General features: G+C 47.6%; 1 protein-coding gene across 1 annotated transcript in view; it reads right to left on the reverse strand.

The window, feature by feature from the left end:
* The window catches only part of LOC115469568 (amine oxidase [flavin-containing] B-like), a 127,447-nt gene that overhangs the window by 29,355 nt on the left and 70,224 nt on the right, over positions 1-27,868 (reverse strand). Inside the window, 6 exon segments of the mRNA XM_030202354.1 lie at positions 4,278-4,374; positions 6,345-6,504; positions 7,358-7,507; positions 12,412-12,553; positions 25,301-25,317; positions 25,319-25,393. Of these exon segments, the coding sequence (XP_030058214.1) occupies positions 4,278-4,374; positions 6,345-6,504; positions 7,358-7,507; positions 12,412-12,553; positions 25,301-25,317; positions 25,319-25,393 (641 nt within the window).

The following is a 27,868-nucleotide window of genomic DNA, read 5'->3' on the forward strand; positions in this document are numbered from 1 at the left end:
GCTTGGTGTGCAGCGGTGGCCAAAAAAAGCAAACAGGATACTAGGAATTTTGGAATACACTGCCGCGCAACTTAAGAACAATCCACGAACAAGCTTCCTTCCACAAATTATTGAAGACTCATCTTTTTGAAAAAATATACGGAAAGAGCCAAAACACATAAAGTCCATACTCACTGTTCACTAATGCATCATACATCCAACTCTGCAATCTCATCCCCGTAATCTCACATCATTCATACCTCCAATCAGAGAAATATGTATACCATATGTCTTCATGCCTTAATATTGCCCTTTAAACCTCTCATTGTCCCCTTCCAAGGTTTCAATGTCTGTGTTCCATTGTTATATTCCATAACGTTACTTCGATTGTCTCGCTTAACTCTACACAATGTAATCCATAACCAAGTTGTAACAAATTGTATTTCCTTCACTTATATCATATTGTAAGCCACACTGAACCCGCAAAAAGGTGGGAAAATGTGGGATACAAATGCAATAAATAATAATAATAATTATTAGGAAAGGGCTGGTGAATAAGACCGAAAATACTATAATGTCTTTGTACTGCTCCACGGTGCGTCCACACCTTGAGTATTGCATTCAGTTCTGGTCGCCGTATCTCAAAAAAGATATGGCGGAATTAGAAAAGGTTCAAAGAAGAGCGACCAAAATGATAAAGGGGCTGGAACTCCTCTCATATGAGGAAAGGCTAAAGAGGTTAGGGCTGTTCAGCTTGGAAAAGAGACGGATGAGGGGAGATATGATTGAGGACTACAAAATCCTGAGTGGTGTAGAACGAGTAGAAGTAAATCGATTTTTCACTCGTTCCAAAAGTACAAAAACTAGGAGACACTTGAGGAAGTTACATGGAAATACTTTTAAACAAATAGGGAGGAAATATTTTTACACTCAACGAATAGTTAGGCTCTGGAACTCTTTGCTGGAGGATGTGGTAATAGTGGTTAGCATATCTGGGTTTAAAAAAGGTTTGGACAAATTCCTGGAGGAAGAGTCCATAGTCTGCTATTGAGACAGATACGGGAAGAAACTGCTTGCCCTGAGATTTGTAGTATGGAATGTTGCTACTCTGAGATTCTGCATGGAATCTTGTCACTCTTTAGGATTCCAGAATCTTGCTATTCTTTGGGGTTCTACATGGAACGTTGCCACAATTTGGGTTTCTGCCAGGTACTTGTGACCTGGCTTGGCCACTGTTTGGAAAACAGGATACTGGGTTAGATGGACCACTGGTCTGACCCAGTATGGCTACTCTTATGTTCCTTTCAAATCTACTGTACCTCTTCAAAAACTATATGAATAAACATCACCAAAACTCTACAACTGAACACAAAAGCTACCACTACCTTTTCCACTTCTATCTCTTCAAAAACCCTATGAATAATCACACAAACTATAGATGCCCTGTCAACACTGCACAACACTACTGTAACTCCACCAAAATGTAAATTGGAAGCCACTTTGAACCGAAACTTGTTTTTGGATAATAGTGGCATACAAGAATGCATAAATAAAAATAAATAAATACATTTTGCTGGGTTAAGCATGGCTTCGAGCTAACCTTGACTTAGGTAAAGGGTCCCTTAATTATTTTTGATGTTTACTTAGGTACGAACATGCTTGGGTTGCAAAAATCAGAGGGAATGGTACAGTATAGGGGGTGTAGTGCTTCAATGTGCGAAGGAAGAGCAGGACTTAGGAGTGATTGTGTCTGACGACCTTAAAGTGACTCTGGGCAAGTCACTTAACCCTCCAATGCCCCATGTAAGCCGCATTGAGCCTGCCATGAGTGGGAAAGCACGGGGTACACATGTAACAAACAAACAAACAAAATTCCAAGGGGTTCGAAAGTGATTCTGTGGGAGAGTTAAAGGGAAATGGGACTTGATATACTGCCTTTCTGAGGTTTTTGCAACTACATTCAAAACAGTTTACATATATTCAGGTACTTATTTTGTACCAGGGGCAACGGAGGTTTAAGTGACTTGTCCAGAGTCACAAGGAGCTACAGTGGGAATTAAACCCACTTCCCCAGGATCAAAGTCCACTGCACTAACCACTAGGCTACTCCTCCACTAGCAACATTCCATGTAGAAGCCTGCCCTTGCAGATCAGACTCACAGAAACAGAAGCCTGCGCGGCTGCGTTGCTGATCTGCAAGGGCAGGCTTCTACATGGAATGTTGCTAGTGGAATAGCAACATTAACATTTCATGTAGAATCTCAAATACGCTGGGATTCTGGAATCTTGCTATTCCTTGGGGTTCTACATGGAATGTTGCTACTCTTTTGAGAGTGTGTATGGAATCTTTGTAATGGGACTTGATATACCACCTTTCTGAGGTTTTTGCAACTACATTCAAAGCAGTTTACATATATTCAGGTACTTATTTTGTACCAGGGGCAATGGAGGGTTAAGTGACTTCTTACCCAGAGTCAAGGGGAGCTGCAGTGGAAACCAAACCCAGTTCCCCAGCATCAAAGTCCGCTGCATTAACCACTAGGCTATTCCTCTATTCTTCTCTTTGGGATTCTGGAATCTTGCTATTTTTTGGGGTTCTACATGGAATGTTGCTACTCTTTGAGAATGGAATCTTGTTAATGGGACTTGATATTCTGCCTTTCTGTGGTTTTTGCAACTACATTCAAAGCGGTTTACATATATTCAGGTACTTATTTTGTACCAGGGGCAATGGAGGGTTAAGTGACTTGCCCAGAGTCACAAGGAGCTGCAGTGGGAATCGAACGCAGTTCCCCAGGATCAAGATCCACTGCACTAACCACTAGGCTACTCCTCCACTCGAGGAGAATACTTGTACATTGGCAAGGTGTTATCTCACCAGCTCATTTTCAGCACCGTGCTGTAAGCTTAACTGTTACTACAATGTTAATGTAATAGATTTGTTAGTTCACTTTGAAATCTAAAGAAAGATTGGCAAACAGGCTGGAGGCGAGACCTTTTTGCTTTTTATTGGACTAACGTGATACATTTATGACTCGCTTTTGAGAGTTACACACCCATTGCCAAGGTACACAAGCTCACCTGTGGCTCTGTGTGATGAGGTTGTATGAATCTCGTAAATGAAGTTAAACCAGGGAAAAGGTCTCACCTTCAGTCTACTCTTCCGTATTACTTGCACTAACCTGCTTATTTTCGAAGGAGAAGGGCGCCCATCTTCCGACACAAATCGGGAGATGGGCGCCCTTCTCTCAGGTGTGGCCAAATCGAAAGCCGATTTTGTCCACCCTCAACTGCAGTCCATCACAGGAGCGGCGAAAGTTTAAGGTGGCGTGTCGGAGGCATCGCGAAGGCAGGACGTGGGCGTGGTTAAGAGATGGGCGCCCTCGGACGATAATGGAAAAAAGAAGGGCAGCCCTGACGAGCATTTGCCCGACTTTACTTGGTCCATTTATTTTCAGGACCAAGCCTCAAAAAAATGTCTGAACTGACCAGATGACCACCGGAGGGAATCGGGGATGACCTCCCCTTACTCCCCCAGTGGTCACCGAACCCCCTCCCACCCTACAAAAAAAATTTAAAAATATTTTTTTGCCAGCCTCTATGCCAGCCTGAAATGTCATACCCAGCTCCCTCACAGCACTATGCAGGTCTCTGGAGCAGTTTTAGTGGGTGCAGTGCAACTTCAGGTAGGCGGACCCAGGCCCATCCCCCCCCCCACCTGTTACACTTGTGGTGGTAAATGTGAGCCCTCCAAAACCCACCCGAAACCCACTGTACCCACATGTAGGTGACCCCTTCACTCATAAGGGCTATGGTAGTGGTGTACAGTTGTGGGGAGTGGGTTTGGGGGGGGGGGGGTTGGAAGGCTCAGCACCGAAGGTAAGGGAGCTATGCAACTGGGAGCAATTTGTGAAGTCCACGGCAGTGCCCCCTAGGATGCCAGGTTGGTGTCCCGGCATGTGAGGGGGACCAGTGCACTACAAATTCTGGCTCCTCCCACGACCATATGACTTGGATTTGGCCGGTTTTGAGATGGTCGGCCTCGGTTTCCATTATCGGCGAAAACTGAGGCCGGCCATCTCTAAGTCCGTCGATCTCAACATTTAGGTCGACCATCTCTAAGGTTGACCTAAATGTTGAGATTCGGCCGGCCCCGACCGTATTATCGAAATGAAAGATGGACGCCCATCTTGTTCGATAATACGGTTGGCTCCACCCCTTCCTAGGGCCGTCCCTGGAGATGGTTGCCCTTAGAGATGTGCGCCCTCGTTCGATTATGCCCCTCCAAGATACTTTACCCGATTATGGCCGCAACGCTTCCATCCGGTTTGGTGTCATCTAGCGTCAAGCCGATCTCAGCCTCTTCATCCTCAATGATCATGGTGCCACAGAAGTCTGTGAAGAAGCAAGGACAAGACCACAGGTGTAAAACTGAATATCGGGCCGGCACCCACGTACTCTGGGTAAATGGGAGTCATTGTTCCCCTGGTTAGAGGTTTGTTTGGGGAATGGGTGAGGGGAGTTTGGGGCACTGGGGTGTTGCCCGGTAGTTCATTTGTGATCTTTGTACCCCTCCTTGGAACTGTGTGGGGGGTGGGTGAAAGGGAAGGGTTTCTTCTTGTTACAGTTATTCAAAAAATGAAAAGTGAATAGAAGTGTATGGATTGTTGTATTTGTTTTGCTGTTCCTTGTGTTTTGGAATTTGAATAAAGATGTCTTAAAATTAAAACAAATAAATAAAACCCTCCGGATCTCCCTCCCGGGAAGGGAATGGAGTTAAACTACTACCTTGCAAGGCTTGGATGCCATTGGGAGAAATATTGTAGTAACCTCTGGCCAATTGACTTCCTTCTTTTCTAGAGAACCTTGCAGACAGATGTTCTAATGGGGAAAAGTGGTAGGCGTGTGCTGGGTGATGATGTCACCACAGCTGGCATGGGATGTAGAAGTCCTCGAAAGAAATGTCAGTGCATTGTATTAAACAAACCAGGGGCGTAGCCAGACCTCGGCGGGTGGGGGGGGGGGGGTGCAGAGCCCAAGGTGGGGGCACGTTTTAGCCTGCCTCCCCCAGCCGCCGACCTCCCCACTGCCGACCCTCCCTCACCACTTTCAACCCCCCTGACAACGACGACCCCCCCCACCACTGCCACCACCACCGCAAGGTAGCTTTGCTGGTGGGGATCCCCAATCCCTGCCAGCCTTAGTCTTCTTCAGCGCCGGTTTCCGGCGCGTTCGCTGATTTGTGCTGTGAGTCCTGACGTCCAGCACGACCTGCACGTTCCTTGAAGTGAAACTGAGCATGGTGGGGACCCCTGCCAGCAAAGGTACCTTGCAGTGGCGGCGGTGTGGGGGGAGGAGTCAAAAGTGGAGGGGGCCCGGACTAAATCTGTGGGGGCTCATGCCCCCATGGCCCCACCTAGCTACGTCCCTGAACCGAACGTCAGCAAAGCTAGATGTTGATTCTGAGATCTTTTTCCTACCACAGGGGTGAGCCACACACAGCACTGAGAATGCTTGTTCGACACCACTTAACCCAGAACGATTTATCCTCCACTGCAAAGGTTCTTTTTTTGCAGTTTACTTCAATATAAGACTCCTGAGGCAGGCACTCGTTTGCTGAAACACGGCGCCATGTCGAGTCTTATACATTGTAGCAAATAAACCTGTGTGTTTCCCCCCACCACTTCTTCAACCTGCTTCCTTCTCCCGCTTTTCGGGGCCCTTTTACAAAGGTGCGCCAAACACTGGCCTGCGGCAGTGAGGGCGTGTGTTTTTGGTGCGTGCTGGACCCTTATTGCACCGCGTCTGGGGAACAAGGGAATGTTTTAATGGGCCGGAGAATGGACGCGAGGCAAAATGAGAACCAGCGCGCGTCCATTTTCGGCCAAAGACCTTACCATCACCCGCTGACTTAGTGGAATTTGGAGGGTTTGCGGGTCCTGGACAATTTGACTTCTAGAATTTAAACTTGGGGCCCCAGGGCGTTTTGACTTCTAACATGTAAACCTTCATGGCCTCGTACCCAGGGGCGTAGCCAGACAACAGATTTTGGGTGGGCCTAGGCAAGAATTGGGTGGGCACCAAGTGTTCTACCCACCCCCCCCCCAAAAAAAAAAACAAACATTATCTCAGCTGGTGGGAAAACGCTTCTTTCCACCTTGGCAGCAGGCATGCACTGAAAACTGAGCATGCGCAGGTGACGGTGTCATGGACAGTAGCGTTTTCATTACCATCAGGGGAAAATCTTCAGCTGGCGGAGCTTGGGATTCCCACCAGTTACCACTAAACGTGTGGGTGGGCCTGAGTCATAAATGGGTGGGCCCTGGCCCACCCAAGCCTACCTGTAGCTACACCACTGCTCGTACCTTTTTTCCTCCAGAAGGGCTCCTTGTAATACACCATGCACTTAATGACGGATCCCATGGGGACTCGATTAATCAGTTGGTTCCTCAGAGGCGGTAGAGGTGGGTTGAAATGGATATTCAGGCTAAGAACTGGAGGAATGGCGCTAATTACGTATTTGGCCTAGAAGAAAACAAATATTTATCAGAACTAATAATAAGAAGAAATTAGTGCAGATGTAGAAACACAATATAACAGAGAGCCTCGGACAGCCCCTCTCTTTTGCGTAATCAGTACACGCCTTGCTATCGTGCAAACATTGAGGGAAGTCTAAGGATATAAGTGGAGGAATGGCCTAGTGGTTAGGGTGGTGGACTTTGGTCCTGGGGAACTGAGGAACTGAGTTCGATTCCCACTTCAGGCACAGGCACAAGTCACTTAACCCTCCATTGCCCCATGTAAACCGCATTGAGCCTGCCATGAGTGGGAAAGCGCAGGGTACAAATGTAACAAAAATAAAATAGATACTATTGGAGATTCTACATGGAATGTTGCTACTATTGGAGATTCTACATGGATTGTTGCTATTCCACTAGCAACATTCCATGTAGAAGCCTGCGCGGCCACATTGGTGATCTGCAAGGGCCAACTTCTACATGGAATGTTGCTAGTGGTAGGATCGATTTGGCACGTGCTACCGGCCGATTACCGCCAGCTTAGCGCGCATCAAAAATGAAATTACCGCCCGGGCCATAGCCGAGCGTTAGTTCAAAATTAACGCTTGTAGGATGCACGTACGCGTCTTAGTAAAGGGCCCCTTTATACACTATTGTGGTCCATCTCCTATTTTTTCATTCTATAGCACCATCGTTTTTTCACTAAATCGTTTAGACGGCATTGAAAATGATGACCAAAGTACGATACTGTGTAATAGGCTTTACACGGGATTCTGTAAGGATAGGCCAAAGAATAAAGAGAGACATAAAGAGAAAGATTATGCCTGAATAAGCCTGGAGGGTCTAAGTGATATACATACTTCATAGATGTCATGATGTACAGTCTCCACGACGACGCTGTCACCTGATTGATCGATGCGGACGACGGGTTGTCGCAGCTTCACGCGGCCTTCAAGACGTTCCATCATCCTCTCGCTGATCTGACCAGACCCGCCAACAAACTTCCTTTCCTGGGGAGGGGGGGAAGGAAACAAGTGATGCTGAGCCCACTGAAGGCCTCCTCAGAACAAGTACAGCTACAGAACGCTTTGCAAGGCCAACTTCATTTCATTCCATGCCGTTGCTTATATGCCACCTAAATCAACCAAGGAATCAAAGCGGTTTACGAAGACACACTAAATTAAGAAAGAGTTTTCTTAATACCTATCTAACAAATAGAACTTCGAGGCTTTCCTAAACTTTAAAAGGTTATCAATAGAAATCAAACAACATAAAACGTGGAAAAGAAAATAAGATGATACCTTTTTTTATTGGACATAACCTAATACATTTCTTGATTAGCTTTCGAAGGTTGCCCTTCTTAGTCAGATAGTAAATAAGCAAATGTGTTAGTTGATAGTATATATAAGTGAAGCTTCAAAGCATTTCAATGACAGTCTAGCAAGGTGGGGGTTGGGTACATCAAAGCATTTCATTTCATTGATAGTCTAACAGGATGGGTGTGGGTAGGTGAGAGGAGAGTGATAAACAGAGAAATACAACTTTATGGTTTATAATGGGCTAGAAAACCCAGATCCTTGTTAAGTTCTGTCGGGTGTCAAAATATTCAATCATTCTGACTTCAAAGGTCTTACATTCCTGTATTGTTTTAAAGTTACCTTTCAGGATTCTTACTGTGAAGTCACTGGTGCAGTGTCCTGGTCTTGTAAAATGCTGGCCCACCGGGGTGGGAACCTGACTTGCACCAGCTATCTTCATGTGATGTCTATGTAAATTGAATCTTGTCTTAAGCATCTGGCCTGTTTCTCCAATATAGCATCCTTCGTTACATTTTTTTTACACTGAATGATATATACCACATTGGAAGATGAGCATGTGAAACACGGCTACCAAACCTCTCTACTAAACTTTAAATAATTTGAATTTGTATGGATAAAGACAGGAATAATGTTACAAGGTTGAGAAACAAAAGAACTACCGTGTATACTTTAATATCGCACATTTTTGACAGAAGGAAAACCTAGAGGCAGATGCAGCAACCAAACGTAAAAAAATCTAAATCGTTAAAGTCCCTAACGATTTTAAAATAACGAAAAATGCACCAAAAAAAAAAGTCACACATGCTGAGATCGGTATTGAAACGTACAATGTATCAAAGAATCACAATACACATCGTTAATCGGCCCCCAAATCATGCGCAGAGCAGCCAAGCGTTATGTTAGCTGCTCTGCGCATGCCACAAACAGTCAAAACACAGTCAAATCACAAGCACATGGCTCCCAAATCAAAACAAAAATAAAAAAAAAGGGTCGGGAGGGGGCAAGGGCGCTCATCAGGAGCGTCCTGTACGGACGGCCTTGCCCCCCCCCCCCCCGCTGCTCCCCACTTTCCGCCGCTCCCCCACCCCGAAAAAGCAAAATTCAAGCAGCCCCTGCCCCCCTCCCTTCCTCACTACTCTCTCACCTCAGCTCCGCCTCCCGACATCCTCCGTCCTGTGCCCCGCCCCCTTTTGGGGTCGTCGCCGCCATTCCCCTCCTCCATCGGGCCCCCCTCCCTCTTACCAGACCCGTGCAGCGCCTCTCTCCTCTGTCCGAAGGTGCTGCACGGGCAAGAAGACAGCTGATGCCTGCCTTCGCCCAGCTTCGATGGCGCGTCTTTCTCCTGCTGCGCCCGCCCCTGTCTGACGTCAGTAACCTACGTAGGTTACTGACGTCAGACAGGGGCGGGCGCAGCAGGAGAGACACGAGCGACCGAAGCTGGGCGAAGGCAGGCATCAGCTTTCTTCTTGCCCGTGCAACGCCTTCGGACAGAGGAGAGAGGCGCTGCACGGGCCCGGTAAGAGGGAGGGGGGCCCGATGGAGGAGGGGAATGGCGGCGACGACCCCAAGAGGGGGCGGGGCACAGGGCGGAGGATGTCAGGAGGCGGAGCTGAGGTGAGACAGAGTAGCGAGGAAGGGAGGGGGCAGGGGCTGCTAGAATTTTGCTTTTTCGGGGTGGGGGGAGCGGCGGAAAGTGGGGAGCAGCGGGGGGGGGAGGGCAAGGCCGCCCGTACAGGACGCTCCTGATGAGCGCCCTTGCCCCCTCCCGATCCTTTTTTTATTTTTATTTTTTTATGTGTTTTCTGACGTCCTTTGGACCAATCACAGCGCTTTTAGCTCTGCTAATGCGCTGGGATTGGCTCAAAGTTTGTTTATTTTTTCACTTAATGATTTTTCCTGGCACAGAGCTGTCCTAACGAGAGGTCCAGACCTCTCGTTAGATTTCCTGCCTTTTTCCTGCGTAAAGGCAATCGGAAAAGGTTAGTGCATGTCGTTTCAATGGGGTTTTCACACTAATTGCTCATCTCCATTCCGTTTTCGTTAGCTGCTGGCTTCCTTGGTAAAAGCCCTTTGATGCATGCAACGGATCAAATTTTCCTCGTTGGAGAGTCATTAAAGGCTCATTTAGCTTTAGTGCATCTGCCTCCTAGTCTTAGAAAAGAGGCAGAATGAACTGTCGTTCTATTTGAAGGGTAAGTTAATAACTGACTGTGAGAGAGCCAGAGGTGTAACGGAAGTCTCATGAGGCCGCTGCTTGAACTCTCGGCAGCCATTTTGAAGCAGCGCTGGGAGCAAGACAGTCTGCAGCCACACCGGGCAGGAAACAGGGGGCTCTTTCCTGCCCCGAAGAGGCCACTAGACCACCAGGACACTACAAAAGGTAAAGGAGGGGAGGGGAGGATAGACACCCTGAGGCCCGCCTGCCCGTTCGTCTGCAAATCCGGACAAATGGGCAGGCTGGCAAAACCTGCCCAGAAGCCCAGCTGTGTCCTCAAAAAGAGGGCATGTCCGGGTAAAACCGGACATATGGTAACCCTATTCAGGCCCAATCAGCTGCAAGTCGCATCTGACATCGTTTGGAAAGCCTGTAGAGGGAGAGAAGCAGAGGGATAGAAAATACTTAAAAAAAAAAAAAAAAAAAAAACTACTCTCCAAACTTGTACTTTGTTACTAAGTACAAAAGTACAGCTTAAATGTAACTTGTTACAAGTAAAAAGTATTGCAAAAAAAAATGTAACTTGTTACAAGTAAAAGTATTGCCAATTATACTTAAGTACTGTAACAAAGTACAAGTTCTTTGTTACTACCCATCTCTGCCTCTTCCTCTCTACCTCCCCCCCAGCCATCCAAAGTTCTCTCTCTCTCTCTGATCTCGGCGCCGATTCAAAATGGCCGCCTAGAGTTGAAGTGACCTCGCAAGATGTCAACTCTCGGCGGCCATTTTGAATCGGCGCCGAGATCAGCAACAGGAAAGATGCATGCAGGGCAGCGCTCCGGGCAGGAAAGAGGGGGCTCTTTCCTGCCCCAAAGATGTCACTAGACCACCAGGGCAGTAGTAAGGTAAGGGGAGGGGGGTGACGGGATATGTGACAAGGGGAGGGGGAAATGTGACAGGGGGCGGAGTGAGGGCGTGAAAGGGGGGCAGGATGGGGTGTGGAAGGGGGCGGGATGGGTGTGGTGGGGGCGGGGCATGTGTCCTCCTTTTTGGGGGACAAAATATGGTAACCCTATCTTTACTGCCTCCGCCACCCCCCGCACATGGTCCGGCATCTCCCCCCACCCGACCGCCAGCGGCACTCTCTTTCCTCCCATTCCTACCTGGTTTTACCTTTTAACATTTTCAGTAAAATCTTCAGTCCTGCAGTTGTGGCAGAGGTACTGAAAAGCTGCCAGGCCTTCCCTCTGACCCATCCCAACAGGAAGTTGTGTCAGAAGGCCAAGAGAGCGGGACAGGTCAGAGGCAGTGTTGCCAGGTGGGCGGTTTTCCGCGACCCGCCGCGTGAAATTTTTGCCTGCGGCGGGTTGCGGTTTTTTGGGCTTGTTTTCTGTCTTTTGGGCGGTTTTTTGAGCGTTTTTTCGGCAGCGGAGGGCGGGGTTAGTGATGTTTTGGGCGGGGTTAGTGACATTTTGGGCGGGGCCGATGACGGGGGGCGGGGTCGATGATGGCAGGGGCGGGGTTGATGACACGGGGGTGGGGGTGTCAGGGGCGGGGTTTGAGTTTGGGCGGGTTTTGGGCTGGATTTGGGCTCGTTTGGGTGGGAAAAAAATTTTCCACCTGGCCAGAGGGAAGGCCTGGTGCAGGCCACAGACAGCTTTTCAGTATCACTGCCACAGCTGGAGGGCCAAAGATTTTACTGAAGATGGAAAAAGGTCAAAACGGGTGGGAAGGGTAGGGAAGAGAAAGCCGCCAGCAGTCGGGGGGGGGGGGGGGGGGGGAAGGATGCTGACCCACATGTCGACATGCGGGCAGGGAGGGAGGCAGGCAGAAGGCAAATTATTAATCACAGTGAAATTTTTAATAATGCGTTAAAACCACAATTAATGTGCAGCCCTAGCTTAACCTGTGGGCCAGTGACATCACAGGCTCGGACGTTTGGAGCAGTGGCAATAGCTACAGGTGGGCCTGGGTGGGCACAGGCTCACCCAACCTTAGCTCAGATCCACCCAGCTGCAGCACCAAACTGCTCTTTCCTCCCCTCTCCTCCGTGGTATTCCGGCATCTGTGCTCCTGTCTCTGAACTCCGTCCCTCCCCAAAGTCAGTACGGGCGTCCCCTTGGAGGCCCGGGCCCCGGGAATTTTGTCCCCCCTGTACCCCCCTCTCGGCGGCCCTGCTTCCCTTCCCTCCACTCCCTTTCCTAACGTCCCATTTTTAATGTTTGGCCTGCAGATGTGTAAACCATTTCCCAAATAACCAGATCAGGTCCCTGAGGTCCTGGATTTTCTATCGTCTTTGCTCTTGATGCGCACGCCATTCATTTGCAATACAGAAGATATAATGGCCTTTCTGTTCCGTTGGATATCATCACCCAGTGTGGTTGACTCATCCTGCTTGTTCATGGAGAACCTCTGTTACAGGTAAGTAACCTCACTGTACCTGTCCTCCGTTGGTGGTTGAGAAGATCCTGGTTGTCCCTCCACACTGCTTCACGTACCACAGGAACCAAAGAGCAGAAACTTCATGGGGCTCAGAGGTGACGTTAATATTGACGAAGAGGGTAGCAAACCTCTTGCTTGCACTGGAAAGAGGACACAAAAGCATAATTGTACAACTGCGAACACGTGTAACGGGCATGTATACACTTTAATTTCCCCCATTTTTAGGAAGAAAACATTTTCCCTATTCTCTTTCAAATAACATTCATGCTCTGAAAGGGAAAAATAGCTTTGCTAAGGGGGTGAACCTTTCAAAGACATCTCTTATGGTTTATAGTTTATTCAATTATGATATACCACCTCATTAGCCAAAATAGCAAAACGGTTTACAAAAATATCTAAAAAAAAACCTCCAAAAATCAGAACAAAGAGAGACAGAGAAAAAAATAAGGAAACGAGAGAGTAAGAGAGCGGAACTAGAAAAGGTTCAAAGGAGAGCGACCAAAATGATAAAGGGGATGGAACTCCTCTCGTATGAGGAAAGGCTAAAGAGGTTAGGGCTCTTCAGCTTGGAAAAGAGATGGATGAGGGGAGATATGATTGAGGTCTATAAAAGTAAATCAAATTTTTACTTGTTCCGAAAGTACAAAGACTAGGGGACACTCGAGGAAGTTACATGGAAATACTTTTACAACAAATAGGAGGAAACATTTTTTCACTCAACGAACAGTTAAGCTCTGGAACTCTTTGCCGGAGGATGTGGTAACAGCGGTTAGCGTATCTGGGTTTAAAAAAGGTTTGGACAAATTCCTGGAGGAAAAGTCCATAGTCTGCTATTGAGACAGACATGGGAAGCAACTGCTTGCCCTGGGAGTTGTAGTATGGAATGTTGCTACTCTGAGATTCTGAATGGAATCTTGTCACTCTTTAGGATTCCAGAATCTTGATATTCATTGGGGTTCTAAATGGAATCTTGTCACTCTTTAGGATTCCAGAATCTTGATATTCATTGGGGTTCTAAATGGAATGTTGGAACTCTGAGGTTCTGAATGGAATCTTGTCACTCTTTAGGATTCCAGAATCTTGATATTCTTTGGGGTTCCAAATGGCATTCATCAATGGGTCACACTAAAATATTTGCCCTCCCTATTCTCCCCATTACAATTACTTAGGAGCCACATGTGCACTATATAATTAGCCAGATTGTTAAATTTAAGAATGCACATTAGATGCTATGACGCTGGCCACACAGATCTTTCCCATGGGCTGCATGTTCCACACGCCTGCTGAAAGCCAAGTCCATTAAACCAGAAAGGAAAATCTCTGCTTTTTCCTCTCTAGATTAAATTTAGTTTCCCTTAGCAGGAGTAGCTTTATTTGTTGCTCCGAATGTGCGAACATGCTCAGTTTCATTAAAACAAGCGTGCACAGCGACTGAAAACAGGGCAGGGTGCCAGGGAATGTGAGACCAGCGTGGGACAAACATTTTAGCGAGAGGGGGCTGGGGACCCCCGCCAGCCAAAGCGGGGGCTCCAGAGCCAATTTGAGGGGAGCCCAGGCCCCTGTGGCCCCCTGTAGCTATGCCACTGCCTTGTCCAAGCAATAATCACCATCTTGGACAGTTCTTCAGCCTCCAAAACCCCTTCTACTCTATAGCAAGATTACTTTAATCTCTCACTCTCTGTATAGAAGGCCAACAAAGGGGCAGGGCTGCTAAGAGACTGGGTCGGGGCCCGGGGCAGGGCCGGACCCGGGGCAAGGCCATCCCCGGGGGCCCCGCCCCTGCCGCCCTCGCCGCCCCGCCCCCGAGGTCGCCGCCACCACTCCCCCCTCCCCCCCCCTGAGGTCGCCACCGCTCCCCCCCCAAGATTGCCGCAGCCACTGCTCCCCCTCCCCCCCGAGGTTGCCGCCACCGCTCCCCCCTTCCGTCCGCCACCAGGCCGGGCCCCCTGCATTGAAATCGCAGTCTCATCTCCGTGAAAGCAGCGCTGCAGGCAGCAGAACGCCTCCCTTCGGCCCTCCTTCCCTCCTTGTGTCCCGCCCTCACGGAAGTTACGTCAGGCAAGGGCGGGACACAGGGAGGGAAGGAGAGCCGAAGGGAGGCGTTCTGCTGCCTGCAGCGCTGCTTTCACGGAGGTAAGACTGCGATTTCAATGCAGGGGGCAGACGGTCGATGACGGAGGGCGGGTGGGACTGCAGCCCAGGGCCATCTTTGGAGGCCCGGGGAATTTTGTCCCCCCTGCCCCCCCCCCTCGGCGGCTATGCAAAGGGGCACAGGATCGAAGAAGGCCAGCTGTAATTCTGCCATCCTTGGTTATAAAGGATTGTGAAGGCTTCCTAATCACAGAATGGTTGCTCGCTTTAGCTAATAACATCGACATTTTTTAATGGCGGTTTCACTCTTGAACAACCAATATTGTGCCTATTTATTACTGCCTTTCAACGCTTCTTCACTGCCTTCGAGTAAATCAGTTATAAATGAGCCATTATGAATGGGAGCATGAGAGGACAAGAGTAACACTGGGTAATCTATCAAGCTTCTGATTAGATATTCTTCAATAGAGAAAAGCTTTCATCTGCAGGAAGGGAACATCTGGCATTTGCAATTCAATCAACATAAAAATGCCAGCGTTGCTAGAGGACAAGTCCTATTACTGCTACTACTTATGATTTCTATAGTGCTACTAGGCATAAGCAGCGCTGTACACTTGAACATGAAGAGACAGTCCCTGCTCGACAGAGCTTACAATCTAATCAGAACAGACAAACAGGACAAATAAGGGATAAGGACAAAGAGTAGCAAGATTCCGGAATTCCAGAGTAGCAAGGTTCCGGAATCCCAAAGAATAGAAATTTCTGTGTAGAATCCCAAAGAGTAGCAAGATTCCAGAATCCCAAAGACTACTACTACTACTACTTATCATTTCTATAGCGCTATTAGATGTACGCAGCGCTGTACACTTGAACATGAAGAGACAGTCCCTGCTCGACAGAGCTTACAATCTAATCAGGACAGACAAACAAGGGATAAGGACAAAGAGTAGCAAGATTCTGGAATCCCAAAGACTACTACTACTACTTATCATTTCTATAGCGCTATTAGATGTACGCAGCGCTGTACACTTGAACATGAAGAGACAGTCCCTGCTTGACAGAGCTTACAATCTAATTAGGACAAACAGGACAAATAAGGGATAAGGACAAAGAGTAGCAAATTCCTGTGTGGAATCCCAAAGAGTAGCAAGATTCCAGAATCCCAAAGACTACTACTACTACTTATCATTTCTATAGCGCCACTAGACGTAAGCAGCGCTGTACACTTGAACATGAAGAGCCAGTCCCTGCTCGACAGAGCTTACAATTTAATTAGGACAGACAAACAGGACAAATAAGGGATAAGGACAAAGAGTAGCAAGATTCCGGAATCCCAAAGACTACTACTACTTATGATTTCTATAGTGCTACTAGGCATAAGCAGCGCTGTACACTTGAACATGAAGAGACAGACCCTGCTCGACAGAATTTACAATCTAATGAAGAAAGACAAACAGGTCAAAGAGTAGCAAGATTCCGGAATCCCAAAGAGTAGCAAGATTCCGGAATCCCAAAGACTATTTCTACTACTGCTACCGTACTTATCATTTCTATAGCACTACTAGACATACGCAGTGCTGTACACTAAACATGAAGAGACAGTCCCTGCTCGACAGAGCTTACAATCTAATTAGGACAGACAAACAGGACAAATAAGGGATAAGGACAAAGAGTAGCAAGATTCCGGAATTCCAGAGTAGCAAGGTTCCGGAATCCCAAAGAATAGAAATTTCTGTGTAGAATCCCAAAGAGTAGCAAGATTCCAGAATCCCAAAGACTACTACTACTACTACTTATCATTTCTATAGCGCCACTGGACATGAAGGGACGGTCCCTGTTCGACAGAGCTTACAATCTAATTAGGACAGACAAACAGGACAAATAACAGATAAGGGAATTACTAAGGTGGGAATGATAAAATAGGGGTACTGAACAAGTGGTCTCACCTATATCCCGCAAAACACGAACCTCGATCAAAATTCAGATACAAATGTAGATTTAAAAAACAAACAGTCAGCCTAGGGGAGATCAAACAGTTTGTCCAGGGTCCAGGAAGAAGTTAGGCCATGCCCTGGCATTCCCATATGTCATTCATTTTGTCAGGTGGGGGGAGGAGCTTTCTCAAAACTGGTCACACATTCATGTCTGGTAGGCAACTTTACCATTGTAATAATGTCACAAATATTTTGTGTGACCTGAGTCTGAAATGAGAGCTAGGATAGAGCAGTGGGGAACTGAAATGTGAAGGCCAGATTTTCAGAGGCATATATCCAGCCTCACCGGGGCCATATCTGGATTTGGAGGATGCTGGATAACCATCTTTGACTACCTCAGCTTTATTGTTGCTGGAACAGTCTGGGGGGCATAGCTGGAAGCATCTGGGTGCTTCTGACATTCAATGTTGGTATCTGGTTAACTAGCTGGGTAAGTTGGCACAATAAAATAACTGTCCTAACATACCAGGAGAGTTATATGGGTATCAGGGCCCAGTACAGACCGTACCCTACAGAGTGGAGGAGTAGCCTAGTGGTCAGTGCAGTAGACTTTGATCCTAGGGAACTGGGTTCAATTCCCACTACAACTCCTTGTGATTTGGGCAAGTCACTTAACCCTCCATTGCCCCTGGCATGCCTCCAAGGTCTATGCCCTAAAAATGGCCAGGATATGCCAAGACAGTCACAGAAGAGAGGGTAAAAACAGCATACAAGCATAAACAGAAAAAAAGCAACACTGGGCCTTCAGGATAGAGATAACGGTCGTCCTTTAATCTGAAAATGACCCGACATGGGCCGTGTTTCGGCATACAAATGCCTGCCTCAGGGGTCAGAATGGTTCTTATGTGTTTAATATGGAATAATGGAAATGAGCCACGAAGTTAGGGCACCTCGAATATTGTGTTCAATTCTGGTTGCCGCATCTCAAAAAAGATATAGTGGAATTAGAAAAGGTGCAGAGAAGGGCGACGAAAATGATAAAGAGGATGGGACGACTTCCCTATGAGGAAAGGCTAAAGCGGCTAGGGCTCTTCAGCTTGGAGAAAAGGCGGCTGAGAGGAGATATGATAGAGGTCTATAAAATAATGAGTGGAGTTGAATGGGTAGATGTGAAGCGTCTGTTCACGCTTTCCAAGAATACGAGGACTAGGGGCATGCAATGAAGGTACAATGAGGTACATTTAAAACGAATCAGAGAAAATTTTTCTTCACTCAACGTGTAATTAAACTCTGGAATTCGTTGCCAGAGAATGTGGTAAAGGCGGTTAGCTTAGCGGAGTTTTAAAAAAGTTTGGAAGTCCATAGACCGTTATTAAATGAACTTAGGGAAAATCCACTATTTCTGGGATAAGCGGTAGAAAATGTTTTGTACATTTTTGGGATCTTGCCGGGTATTTGTGAGCTGGATTGGCCACTGTTGGAAACAGGATGCTGGGCTCCATGGACCTTTGGTCTTTCCCAGTATGGCAATGCTTATGTACGTTGTGATTGTCCTATTAGATAACGGTCATTTGGCGTTTTTTTTCACAGACGGCGTTCTGTTTGATTAAACGGACAATCACAAACGTAGTTGACAATATGCCCTAACTTCGTGGTTCATTTCCATTATTCCATATTAAACACATAAGAACCATTCTGACCCCTGAGGCAGGCGTTTGTACGCCGAAACATGGCCCGTGTCGGGGTCATTTTCAGATTCAAGGACGACCGTTATCTCTATCCTGAAGGCCCAGTGTTGCTTTTTTTTCTGTTTCAGGATATGTCAAGATCATATGTAACGAATTTATCTTTTTTTTTTTTTTATTTTATTTATCGTTTTTATAAATAGTAAACAAGTATAAACTTGTAAAGAAAAATCCACTATTACAATTAAATCTAAAGATATTATTTATTCATAACACAAATTAAGTATTATAGCTTCATTTAAAGTCCACAACAGGAGTCCAAGATTCCTAAATAGGAGAAAACAGGTAATAAACTTTATAAATCAAATTTTGAGATGCAGACGAGTTTCTATTCGACTTTACTTAACTAGGAGCTCTCTTAGATGTTAAAAAAGATGACAATTGGTCAGGATCAAAATAAACATATTTCACGGCTTGATAGGAGATTAAACATTTGCAAGGATATTTAAGGTAAAAAGTTGCGCCAAGTTGAAGTGTCTCCTGTCTCATCTGTAAAAACTTTTGTCGTCGCCTTTGCGTTTCCCTCGCTAGATCTGGAAAAACAGGAGTTTGCAAACCACGAAAGGTTTTTTTTCTTTATTCTGAAAAAACTTCTTTAAGATCCAGATCTTGTCCGAAGGTAACGCTACTGTGGCCAACATAGTAGTTGGTGTTATCTGTTCTGAATCCGACATTTCAAGAAGGGCAGAAACATCCAATGGTTGCGCATTCTGAATATTATTCCTTTGTAAAGGATCCAAACCCTTCACAGGTATATAAAAAACCTGTGAAAAGGGCGGCATATCTTTATCTTCTCTCTCTAGAATTTCTCTGAGGTAATTTTTTAGTATCTCCCGAGGGGAGATAAGTGGTTGTCGCGGAAAATTTATAAAACGCAGATTAGATTTTGAAGTATTTTCCACATTTCTGATTTTCTCCTTAGGTTATCAAACAAAATAAAACATGGAAAAGAAAATAAGATGACACCTTTTTTATTGGACATAACTTAATACATTTCTTGATTAGCTTTCGAAGGTTGCCCTTCTTCGTCAGATCGGAAATAAGCAAATGTGCTAGCTGACAGTGTATATAAGTGAAAACATTCAAGCATTACTATGACAGTCTGACAGGGTGGGAGGATGGGGGTGGGTAGGAGGTATGGAAGGAGGCATCAAAGCATATCATTGATATTCTAACAGGATGGGTGTGGATAGGTGAGGGGTGGGGTGATCAACAGAGACATACAGCTTTATGGTTTATAATGGGCTAGGAACCCCAGATCCTTGTTAAGTCCTTTCTGTTGGTGTTAAATATTCAATCATTCTGACTTCAAAGGTCTTATGTTCTTGTATGGTTTTAAAGTTACCTTTCAGGATTCTCACTGTGAAGTCACTGGTACAATGTCCTGGTCCTGTAAAATGTTGACCAACAGGCGTGGGAGCCCTACTGGCACCAGTATTGTTCAAGTGATGTCTATGTAAATTGAATCTTGTCTTAAGCATCTGGCCTGTTTCTCCAATATAGCATCCTTCCTTACATTTTTTACACTGAAAGATATATACCACATTGGAAGATGATTTTCTCCTTAAATTAACCAAGTCTTTAAGCATTGTTGTTTGCTGTGATTTCAACTCTAAAACAGTAACGAATTTATCTTGTTGGATGGACTATACAGGTCTTTATCTGCCGTCGTCATCTACTATGACTACATGATACAAATGAAGCCCTGGATGTCTTCCAATTTTTAATCCTGGATTGCTTCCCTTTTCCTACTGTGTATTACATAGAGCAGGGATGCAGGAGTTCAGGCCTTGAGTGCCGCAAACAGGCCAGGTTTTCAGGACATCCCTAATAAATAAACATGAGAGAGATCTGCATGGACACCACCTCATTGCATGAAAATCTATCTCTTGCAAATTCATCATTTACATCAAATAACTATTCAAATGCTAAACTCTGTCCCTATAATAGACACAGCCCAAGCCTACACAATCCCTGCCATATACAGTGTTTACAAAAGTCCAGAGAAAAAAACCCAAAACGTTCAATGTGGAATAATCTATATATATAAAAGGCACCTTCAACGTTCTGAAGCCTCAAGCCGGAAACTTGAGGCACCAGAGATATCCGGTTTGCCAATGAGTGTCTGGCCCGCCCTCTCGAGGGCGGAGCATTCACACGCAGTGAAACGCCATCTCCCCCTGGCCCTGCCCCTCGGCGACCATTTCCCACCTCCGGAGGACTACATCGCCCGAACAACGGCGGAGGGAGGGAGGGAGGCGGGGACGCGGGCAGCGCCGACACTGCGATCTCCCCTGCCCCTCGGTGGCCAATTTCCGCATCCGCAGGACTCCCATCGCCCCGCCACACCTCCGACTCACACACGGAGCCAGCCAGCCTGCCCTGCCTCCCTGAACGTCGTGAGGAACGTAACCACCTTCAGCAGACGGAGACAGCCTGCTTCCCTGAACCTGTGAAGAAGGGAACCAGCTTCACCGTCACAGTTTCACCCTGAAAGGCGGAGCGAGGGGGGGCACTTGACCCTGAAGCTGCGAGGGGGAAACGGGGAGGCCAGGAAGGGGAGGAGGGAAGACAGGGGGGAGAGGGACAAAGGGCGGAAGAAAGAGGGACCACCATCCTGAAAGGGCCCGGGGGGGGGGGGGGGCAACCCTGGAGCTGCAAGGAGGGGAGGGAAGACAGGGGGGACCACCATCCTGAAAGGCCCAGGGAGGGGGGGGGGGAACTCCCTGAAGCTAGGATTCTCTCTCACACACACACTCGCGCATTCACTCTGTCTCTCTCCACACACTTACTCTCAAACATACACACTACAATGCAGAAAAAAGGCCCAGACGGAAGGCCCACGATCCTGAAAGCCAGACAGCGGTGGGGGGGGGTGGGGGTGGGAGGGGCCACAACCCTCAGGCGCTGTGGGGAGGACACATGGGAGGGGGAGGAGAAGGAAACGGGAAAACGAAACACAGGGGGGAGCGGGAAGGACGCCAACAGACGGAGGGGGGGCCCCTGCAGCACACTCTCATTCTCAAACACACACTCACTCTCTCACACACACACTCGCACATTCACTCTTTCTCTCTCTCACACACACTCACTCTCAAACATACACACTACGATGAAAACCTTGCTAGCGCCCGTTTCATTGCTCTCAGAAACGGGCCTTTTTTACTAGTGATTTAGATAAATAATAACTGGGGATAATCAGGTCAATAACACGTTTTCTTTGTTTACTGTTGTTTAATTGATCTCCTTGTCTTCTTTCACTCTCCCTATTTATTTTGTGGTCTAAGAAAGATTGTATATAAGTCCATAAACCACTACTAAATGGACTTGGGAAAAATCCACAATTCCAGGAATGTATAGAATGTTTGTACGTTTGGGAAGCTTGCCAGGTGCCCTTGGCCTGGATTGGCCGCTGTCGTGGACAGGATGCTGGGCTCGATGGACCCTTGGTCTTTTCCCAGTGTGGCATTACTTATGTACTTATGTCCTCTACTTGGCTCACTTTTATTACATAGAGCAGTGATTTAACCTATTGTGATGTCATAGTGGCTCATTCCACCAATAAGAGCCAACCTCATTAGTGATGTCACAATGGCTTGATTGTATAGAATGTCTGTACGTTTGGGAAGCTTGCCAGGTGCCCTTGGCCTGGATTGGCCGCTGTCGTGGACAGGATGCTGGGCTCGATGGACCCTTGGTCTTTTCCCAGTGTGGTATTACTTATGTACTTATGTAATCCATTTATCTAGTTGAGATTGTTTTCTTCTAATATTGTATTATTGTACAGTCATCTATGTATTACTGTTTGCAAGTGACCCTTGCAAAATGAAAAATTATATATATACTAGTAAAAAAGGCCCGTTTCTGACACAAATAAAACGGGCGCTAGCAAGGTTTTCTTCGGAGTGTGTATGTTTGAGAGAGTGTATGTGAGAGTGACTGTGTGTGAGAGAGTGAATGAGCAAGTGTGTGTGTGAGAGAGAGAGAGAGAGTGAGTCTGGGTGCGAGTGTGTCTGTGTGAGAGAGTATGTGTGTGTGTGAGAATGAGAGTGTGTGCAAATGTGAATGTGAGACACAGTGTGAGAGAGAGAGAGAGTGTGTTTCACACAGATACAGTGTGTGCAAGACAGAGAGTGTTTGTGAGACACAGATTCTCTGTGAGACTGAGTGTATGAGACCAAGAGAGTGTGTGAGTGACTGTGTGACACATAGAGAGTGAATGTGATACAGTGTGAGAGACAGTGTGTGAGAGTGAGAGAGAGAAAGACATTGACTGTGAGAGAGAGAGAGTGTGTCAGAGAGAGAGAGTGTCTGTGTGACAGAGATACCCACCCCCTCCCTCTCTCTCTCTCTCTCTCTGGTGTCAGCCCCCCCCCCCCCCCCTCTCTCTCTGGTGTCTGAGCGTTACTGTGCAGGACGCTGAGCTCTGGCTGTGCTTCAAGGAACTGACCAATCCTATTTAATAGAATGCACCTCCAACATTCTGAAGCCGAGAAACCTCGTGTGGTTGGTCACTTCTGCTTATGACGAACCCGGAAGTACGTGATGTCAATTCAGGAGATGGATACAGAGAGCAGGAATGCCTCAGCCATGCAGTCAGCTTCAGAATGTGGGAGGTGCCTTTTATTATATAGGATGATTAAAAAAAAAAAAGAAAAACCCAAAACGTTCTCAAACAGGTCTGTTGGATAATACTCATCTGCAGGTTAAACAACCAATTTGCCACTGGATCAATCGCTGAATTCAAAGAGAGGAATATAACTCTGTTTTAAGTCTGTAAAGCATGCTCGATAGCAGAAATGCACATGGAACAACCATGGCACAGAACTGTTGACTCACTGCGTCTTCCACCTTCCATTCAACAAACAGAATGTTGTAAGTACATAAGTGTTGCCATACTGGGACAGACTGAAGGTCCATCAAGCCCAGTATCCTGTTTCCAAGTGATGGTACTAGGGGTTCCTCATTCATTATACTGCCTTTCTGCGGTTACAATCAAAGTGGTTTACATATATTCAGGTACTTATTTTGTACCTGGGGCAATGGAGGGTTAAGCGACTTGCCCATGGTCACAAGGAGCTGTAATGGGAATTGAATCCAGTTCCCCAGAATCAAAGTCCACTGCACTAACCATTAGACGACTCCTCCACTAGCAACATTCCAGGTAGAATCTCAAATAGTAGCAACAGAATCTCAAATAGTAGCAACATTCCATGCAGGGGTGTAGCCAGACTTCAGCGGGAGGGGGGTCCAGAGCCCAAGGTGAGGGGGCAGATTTTAGCCTCCCCTGGTGCTGCCGACCCCCTACCGCCACTTTGAACCCCCCCTGGTGCTGACGCCCCCTCCCCCATCCCTTCGACCCCCCCTCCCGCCGCTGCCACCAAGCCTTCCCCACCACCACCAGGTACCTTTGCTGGTGGGGGTCCCCAACTCCCGCCAGCTGAAGTCCTCTTCAGCGCCGGTCTCCGGCGCGTTGCTGATCTGGATTCTGTTTCTGTGAGTCCTGTCGCTCTGCATGTAGGAACATGTAGGACGTCAGGACTCACAGAAACAGAATCCAGATCAGCAATGCGCCGGAGACCGGCGCTGAAGAGGACTTCAGCTGGCAGGGGTTGGGGACCCCCGCCAGCAAAGGTACCTGACGGCGGCGGCGGAAGGGGGGGTTGAATGTGGTGGGGGAGGGTTGGCGGTGGGGGGCGGGGTGAAAGCAGGGGGGCCAGAGCTAAATCTGCAGGGGCCCATGCCCCCGTGGCCCCACATAGCTACGCCCCTGATTCCATGTAGCATCTCAAATAGGGAAATGGAAATGAGACTTGATATGCTGCCTTGCTGTGGTTTTTGCAACTACATTCAAAGCGGTTTATATGTTATATACAGGTACTTATGTGTACCTGGGACAATGGAGGGTTAAGTCACTTGCCCAGAGTCACAAGCACCAGCAGTGAGAATTGAACCTGGTTCTCAGACCACTGACCTAACTATAAGGCGAGTACGTGCTCTCTGCGCTATCCTAAAAAATAATGAGCAAGCAGGACTGCCAAGAGGTGGGGGGCAAAATTCCCTGGGCCCGGCCTCCAAGGGGGGCCTGTCTCTCTCCTGCTCCTTTTGGGACCCGTGCGATTGTGTTCACAGGAGCAGGAGAGGACAGACCCCAGTGTCGGGTCCCCCTTGGAGGCCGGGGAAGGAGCAGATGCAATGACGCAGGAAGGTAGGTGGTGGGGGGGCAATGACGGCCTGAGTGAGGGGCGGCAGCAGCTGCGTCTCGAGTGGGTGGGGGGGCGGCAGCGGTGGCCATGGCAAGCCCTGCCCCAGGCCCGGCTCTGTCTCTCAGCGGCCCTGTGAACAAGGCATTAGCATGTACCTGCAAGGGGACACACATGTGGGCACAGCATGGGAGGGGCATGGGCATGTTTCCAAGTTACGCACAAAACTTAGAGAAATCTTAGGTGCCAACATTTATACCCTGCCATTGACTTGGTGTAACTCTTTGCACCTAACCTTAGATGCATTAATGTTGACTTACGCACAGATGCCATTATCAACACAGCTACCTCAGGGGGCCCAGTTCTAGAATCTAATATAATAATTTGCTCCTCCAACATTCCAATGTGTCTCACTGGGATCGTAACCACCTGCTGACATCACTCCTCAACGTTCTCCTCCAACGTTCTCCTCCAACGTTCCAATGTGTGTCACTGGGATTGTAATCACATGCTGACGTCACGCCTCCAACGTTCTCCGTCCCCCCACCCTCCCAGTTCCATGGGACCCTGGAACTGGAGGGAGGGAGGGAGGGGGGACGACGACCCTGGAACTGGGAGGGAGGGGGGGGCCCTGGCACACACTCTCATGCTCACACACACACACTCTCCTCTCTCACAGACACACTCGCACCCAGTCTCACTCTCTCTCTCTCTGTCACACACACACCTCGCACATTCACTCTCTCTCTCTCACACAGTCACTCTCACACACACTCTCTCAAACATTCACACTCCGAGGAAAACCTTGCTAGCGCCCGTTTCATTTGTGTCAGAAACGGGCCTTTTTTTACTAGTTTTCCCATAAATGGCTGATTTACTACGTGAACGACCTTCAGTGCGATTCAGACACCTACGTTGTCCAACAAATCTTTGTCCAAGAGCTCCTTCATGGTCATCCTGTCCCATTCTTCTGCATGTGGTGCTGTCCAAGGAGCGTCACAAGGAATCTGTCATAAAAGAAGCAGATCTGTGTGGGTTTAGCTTTCAGCAGCCTAGGGGTAGCTTAGTGGTGAGCTGTGAACGAACATGTACAGGAGCGAACTCGTGCCGTTCCCGAAACAATGGAAGACTCTTAGGTCAGATAACAGCTACTTCAGCTTCTGGAACAGGTTAATCTTTTCTCTTTCCAAAAACTGTTATATAACAAACCATTACTACTGTTGTAAGCTTTGACCTCTACAAGACTATTCCTGATGTACTTTTATATACTCTAATCGGTCTATGCCAAGTCCACTTAGAACGTAAACTGCACTGAACCGTGAAAAGGGGATTTTAGTGGATTATAAGATTTGATTTGATTTGTACGAGTCTCTGCCTAAAAGGCAGAACGTAATTGGGTGTTTCCATCTGTGCCTCTGCTCTCAGGCTAAGCTGTTCCAAGAACAAGCTGGCACAGGAAAATTAGGTAAATTCATTTTTGGTAGGGGCACAGTTAAAACAGAGAAGAGATTCATTCTTAAGAGCAGGGCAGGTTTTCAGGATATGCAGAGCACAGATTCTTATCAACTGCGCTGTAATGTAAGGCCATGTCAATTCTGTTCTAAGGGGGGGGGGATCATTTTCTAAATTGGCATGAAAAAGTAAGCGCCACAATGGGGCACAGAGTGCCAGTTCTAGAATGTCTTCTGAGTGCACCAGAACCGTTACTGAATACCAGCACAAAGCTGCTTTCCAGCACCAGGGCTTATGTCACGTCCGTGGCCTGGTACAATGATAGTATTCTGTAAGTTACATGTGTTGTTTGGCAGCATGCCCATGATTTTCTTTTTGTTACATTTGTACCCCGCGCTTTCCCACTCATGGCAGGCTCAATGCGACTTACATGGGGCAATGGAGGGTTAAGTGACTTGCCCAGAGTCACAAGGAGCTGCCTGTGCCTGAGTGGGAATCGAACTCAGTTCCCAGGACCAAAGTCCACCACCCTAACCACTAGGCCACTATTTGAGATTCTACATGGAATGTTGCTATTCTTCCATGTAGAAGTCGGCCCTTGCAGATCACCAATGTGGCCGGCAGGCTTCTACATGGAATGTTGCTAGTGGAATAGCAACATTCCATGTAGAATCTCCAATAGTATCTATTTATTTTTGTTACATTTGTACCCCACACTTTCCCACTCATGGCAGGCTCAATGCGGCTTACATGGGGCAATGGAGGGTTAAGTGACTTGCCCAGAGTCACAAGGAGCTGCCTGTGCCTGAACTGGGAATCAAACTCAGTTCCTCAGTTCCCCAGGACCAAAGTCCACCACCCTAACCACTAGGCCACTCCTCCACTCTATGCCCTTACTCTGCCTGTATGTCTGCAGTAGCGTACCAAGAGCGGGGCACCCCAGGTGCAGGCAGCAAGGGGGTACACGGAGCTGTCGGCTCTTTTGCTCCCCTGTCCCCCCTGATACTACTTCCTGTTCTGGAGCAGGAGACCGGCAGAGTCAACAGCCGCATGACAGCTCCGTGCACCCCTGCTAGTAGGAAGGGTGTGTGTGTGTGTGGGGGGGGGGGTGATGCACTTCATGGAGGGGGGATGTGACGTGCTTCAGGGGGGGGGGGGGGTGATGCTCTTTGGGGAGAGGTGTGTGATGCACTTTGGGGAGGAAGGATGTGATATGCTCCGGGGGGGGGGGGGGGGTGATGTCCTTCAGGGAGGGGATGTAACATGCTTCGGGAAGGGGGGTGTGATGTGGTTAATGAGCTCTTAACCATCAATAATTGATAGCCTGTCTCAGTCATTGAGCCCTCTTACTCTAGAGCAGGGGTTCTCAACTCAGACCTCAGGAAACACCCAACCAGGTTTTCAGGATATTCACAATGAATCTATATGAGATAATCTGCATGTACTACCTTCATTGTAAGCAAAAAATAAATCTCATGCATATTCATTGTGGATCTCCTGAAAATCTGACTATCCAGTTTATAATCGAAAGTAATCGCCGGCTATTTCCCGACTCAAATCGGGATATGGCCGGCGATTTTGCAAAAGCGGGGAAAAGCGTATAATCGAAAGCTAAATTTGTGATAGCTTCACCGCTTTCCCTTCACCTCGCCGGCGAAAGTTCAAAGGGGCGTGTTGGCGGCGAAGCGAAGGCGGGACATGGGCAGGCTTGGGCGTGGCTACCAGATGGCCGGCTTTCACGGATAATGGAAAAATAAAACCCGGCGATAAGCAGTATTTCGCCGGGTTTACTTGGTCCTTTTATTTTCACGACCAAGCCTCAAAAAGGTGCCCCAACTGACCAGATGACCACCGGAGGGAATGGGGGATGACCTCCCCTTACTCCCCCAGTGGTCGCCAACCCCCTCCCACACTAAAATTATTAAAATACAAACCTTTTTTGCCAGCCTGTATGCCAGCCTCAAATGTCATACCCAGCACCCTGACAGCAGTATGCAGGTCCCTGGAACAGTTGTTGTTGGTTGCAGTGG

Source organism: Microcaecilia unicolor, chromosome 4, assembly GCF_901765095.1.
Source record: "Microcaecilia unicolor chromosome 4, aMicUni1.1, whole genome shotgun sequence".
In the NCBI taxonomy this organism is placed as follows: Eukaryota; Metazoa; Chordata; class Amphibia; order Gymnophiona; family Siphonopidae; genus Microcaecilia; species Microcaecilia unicolor.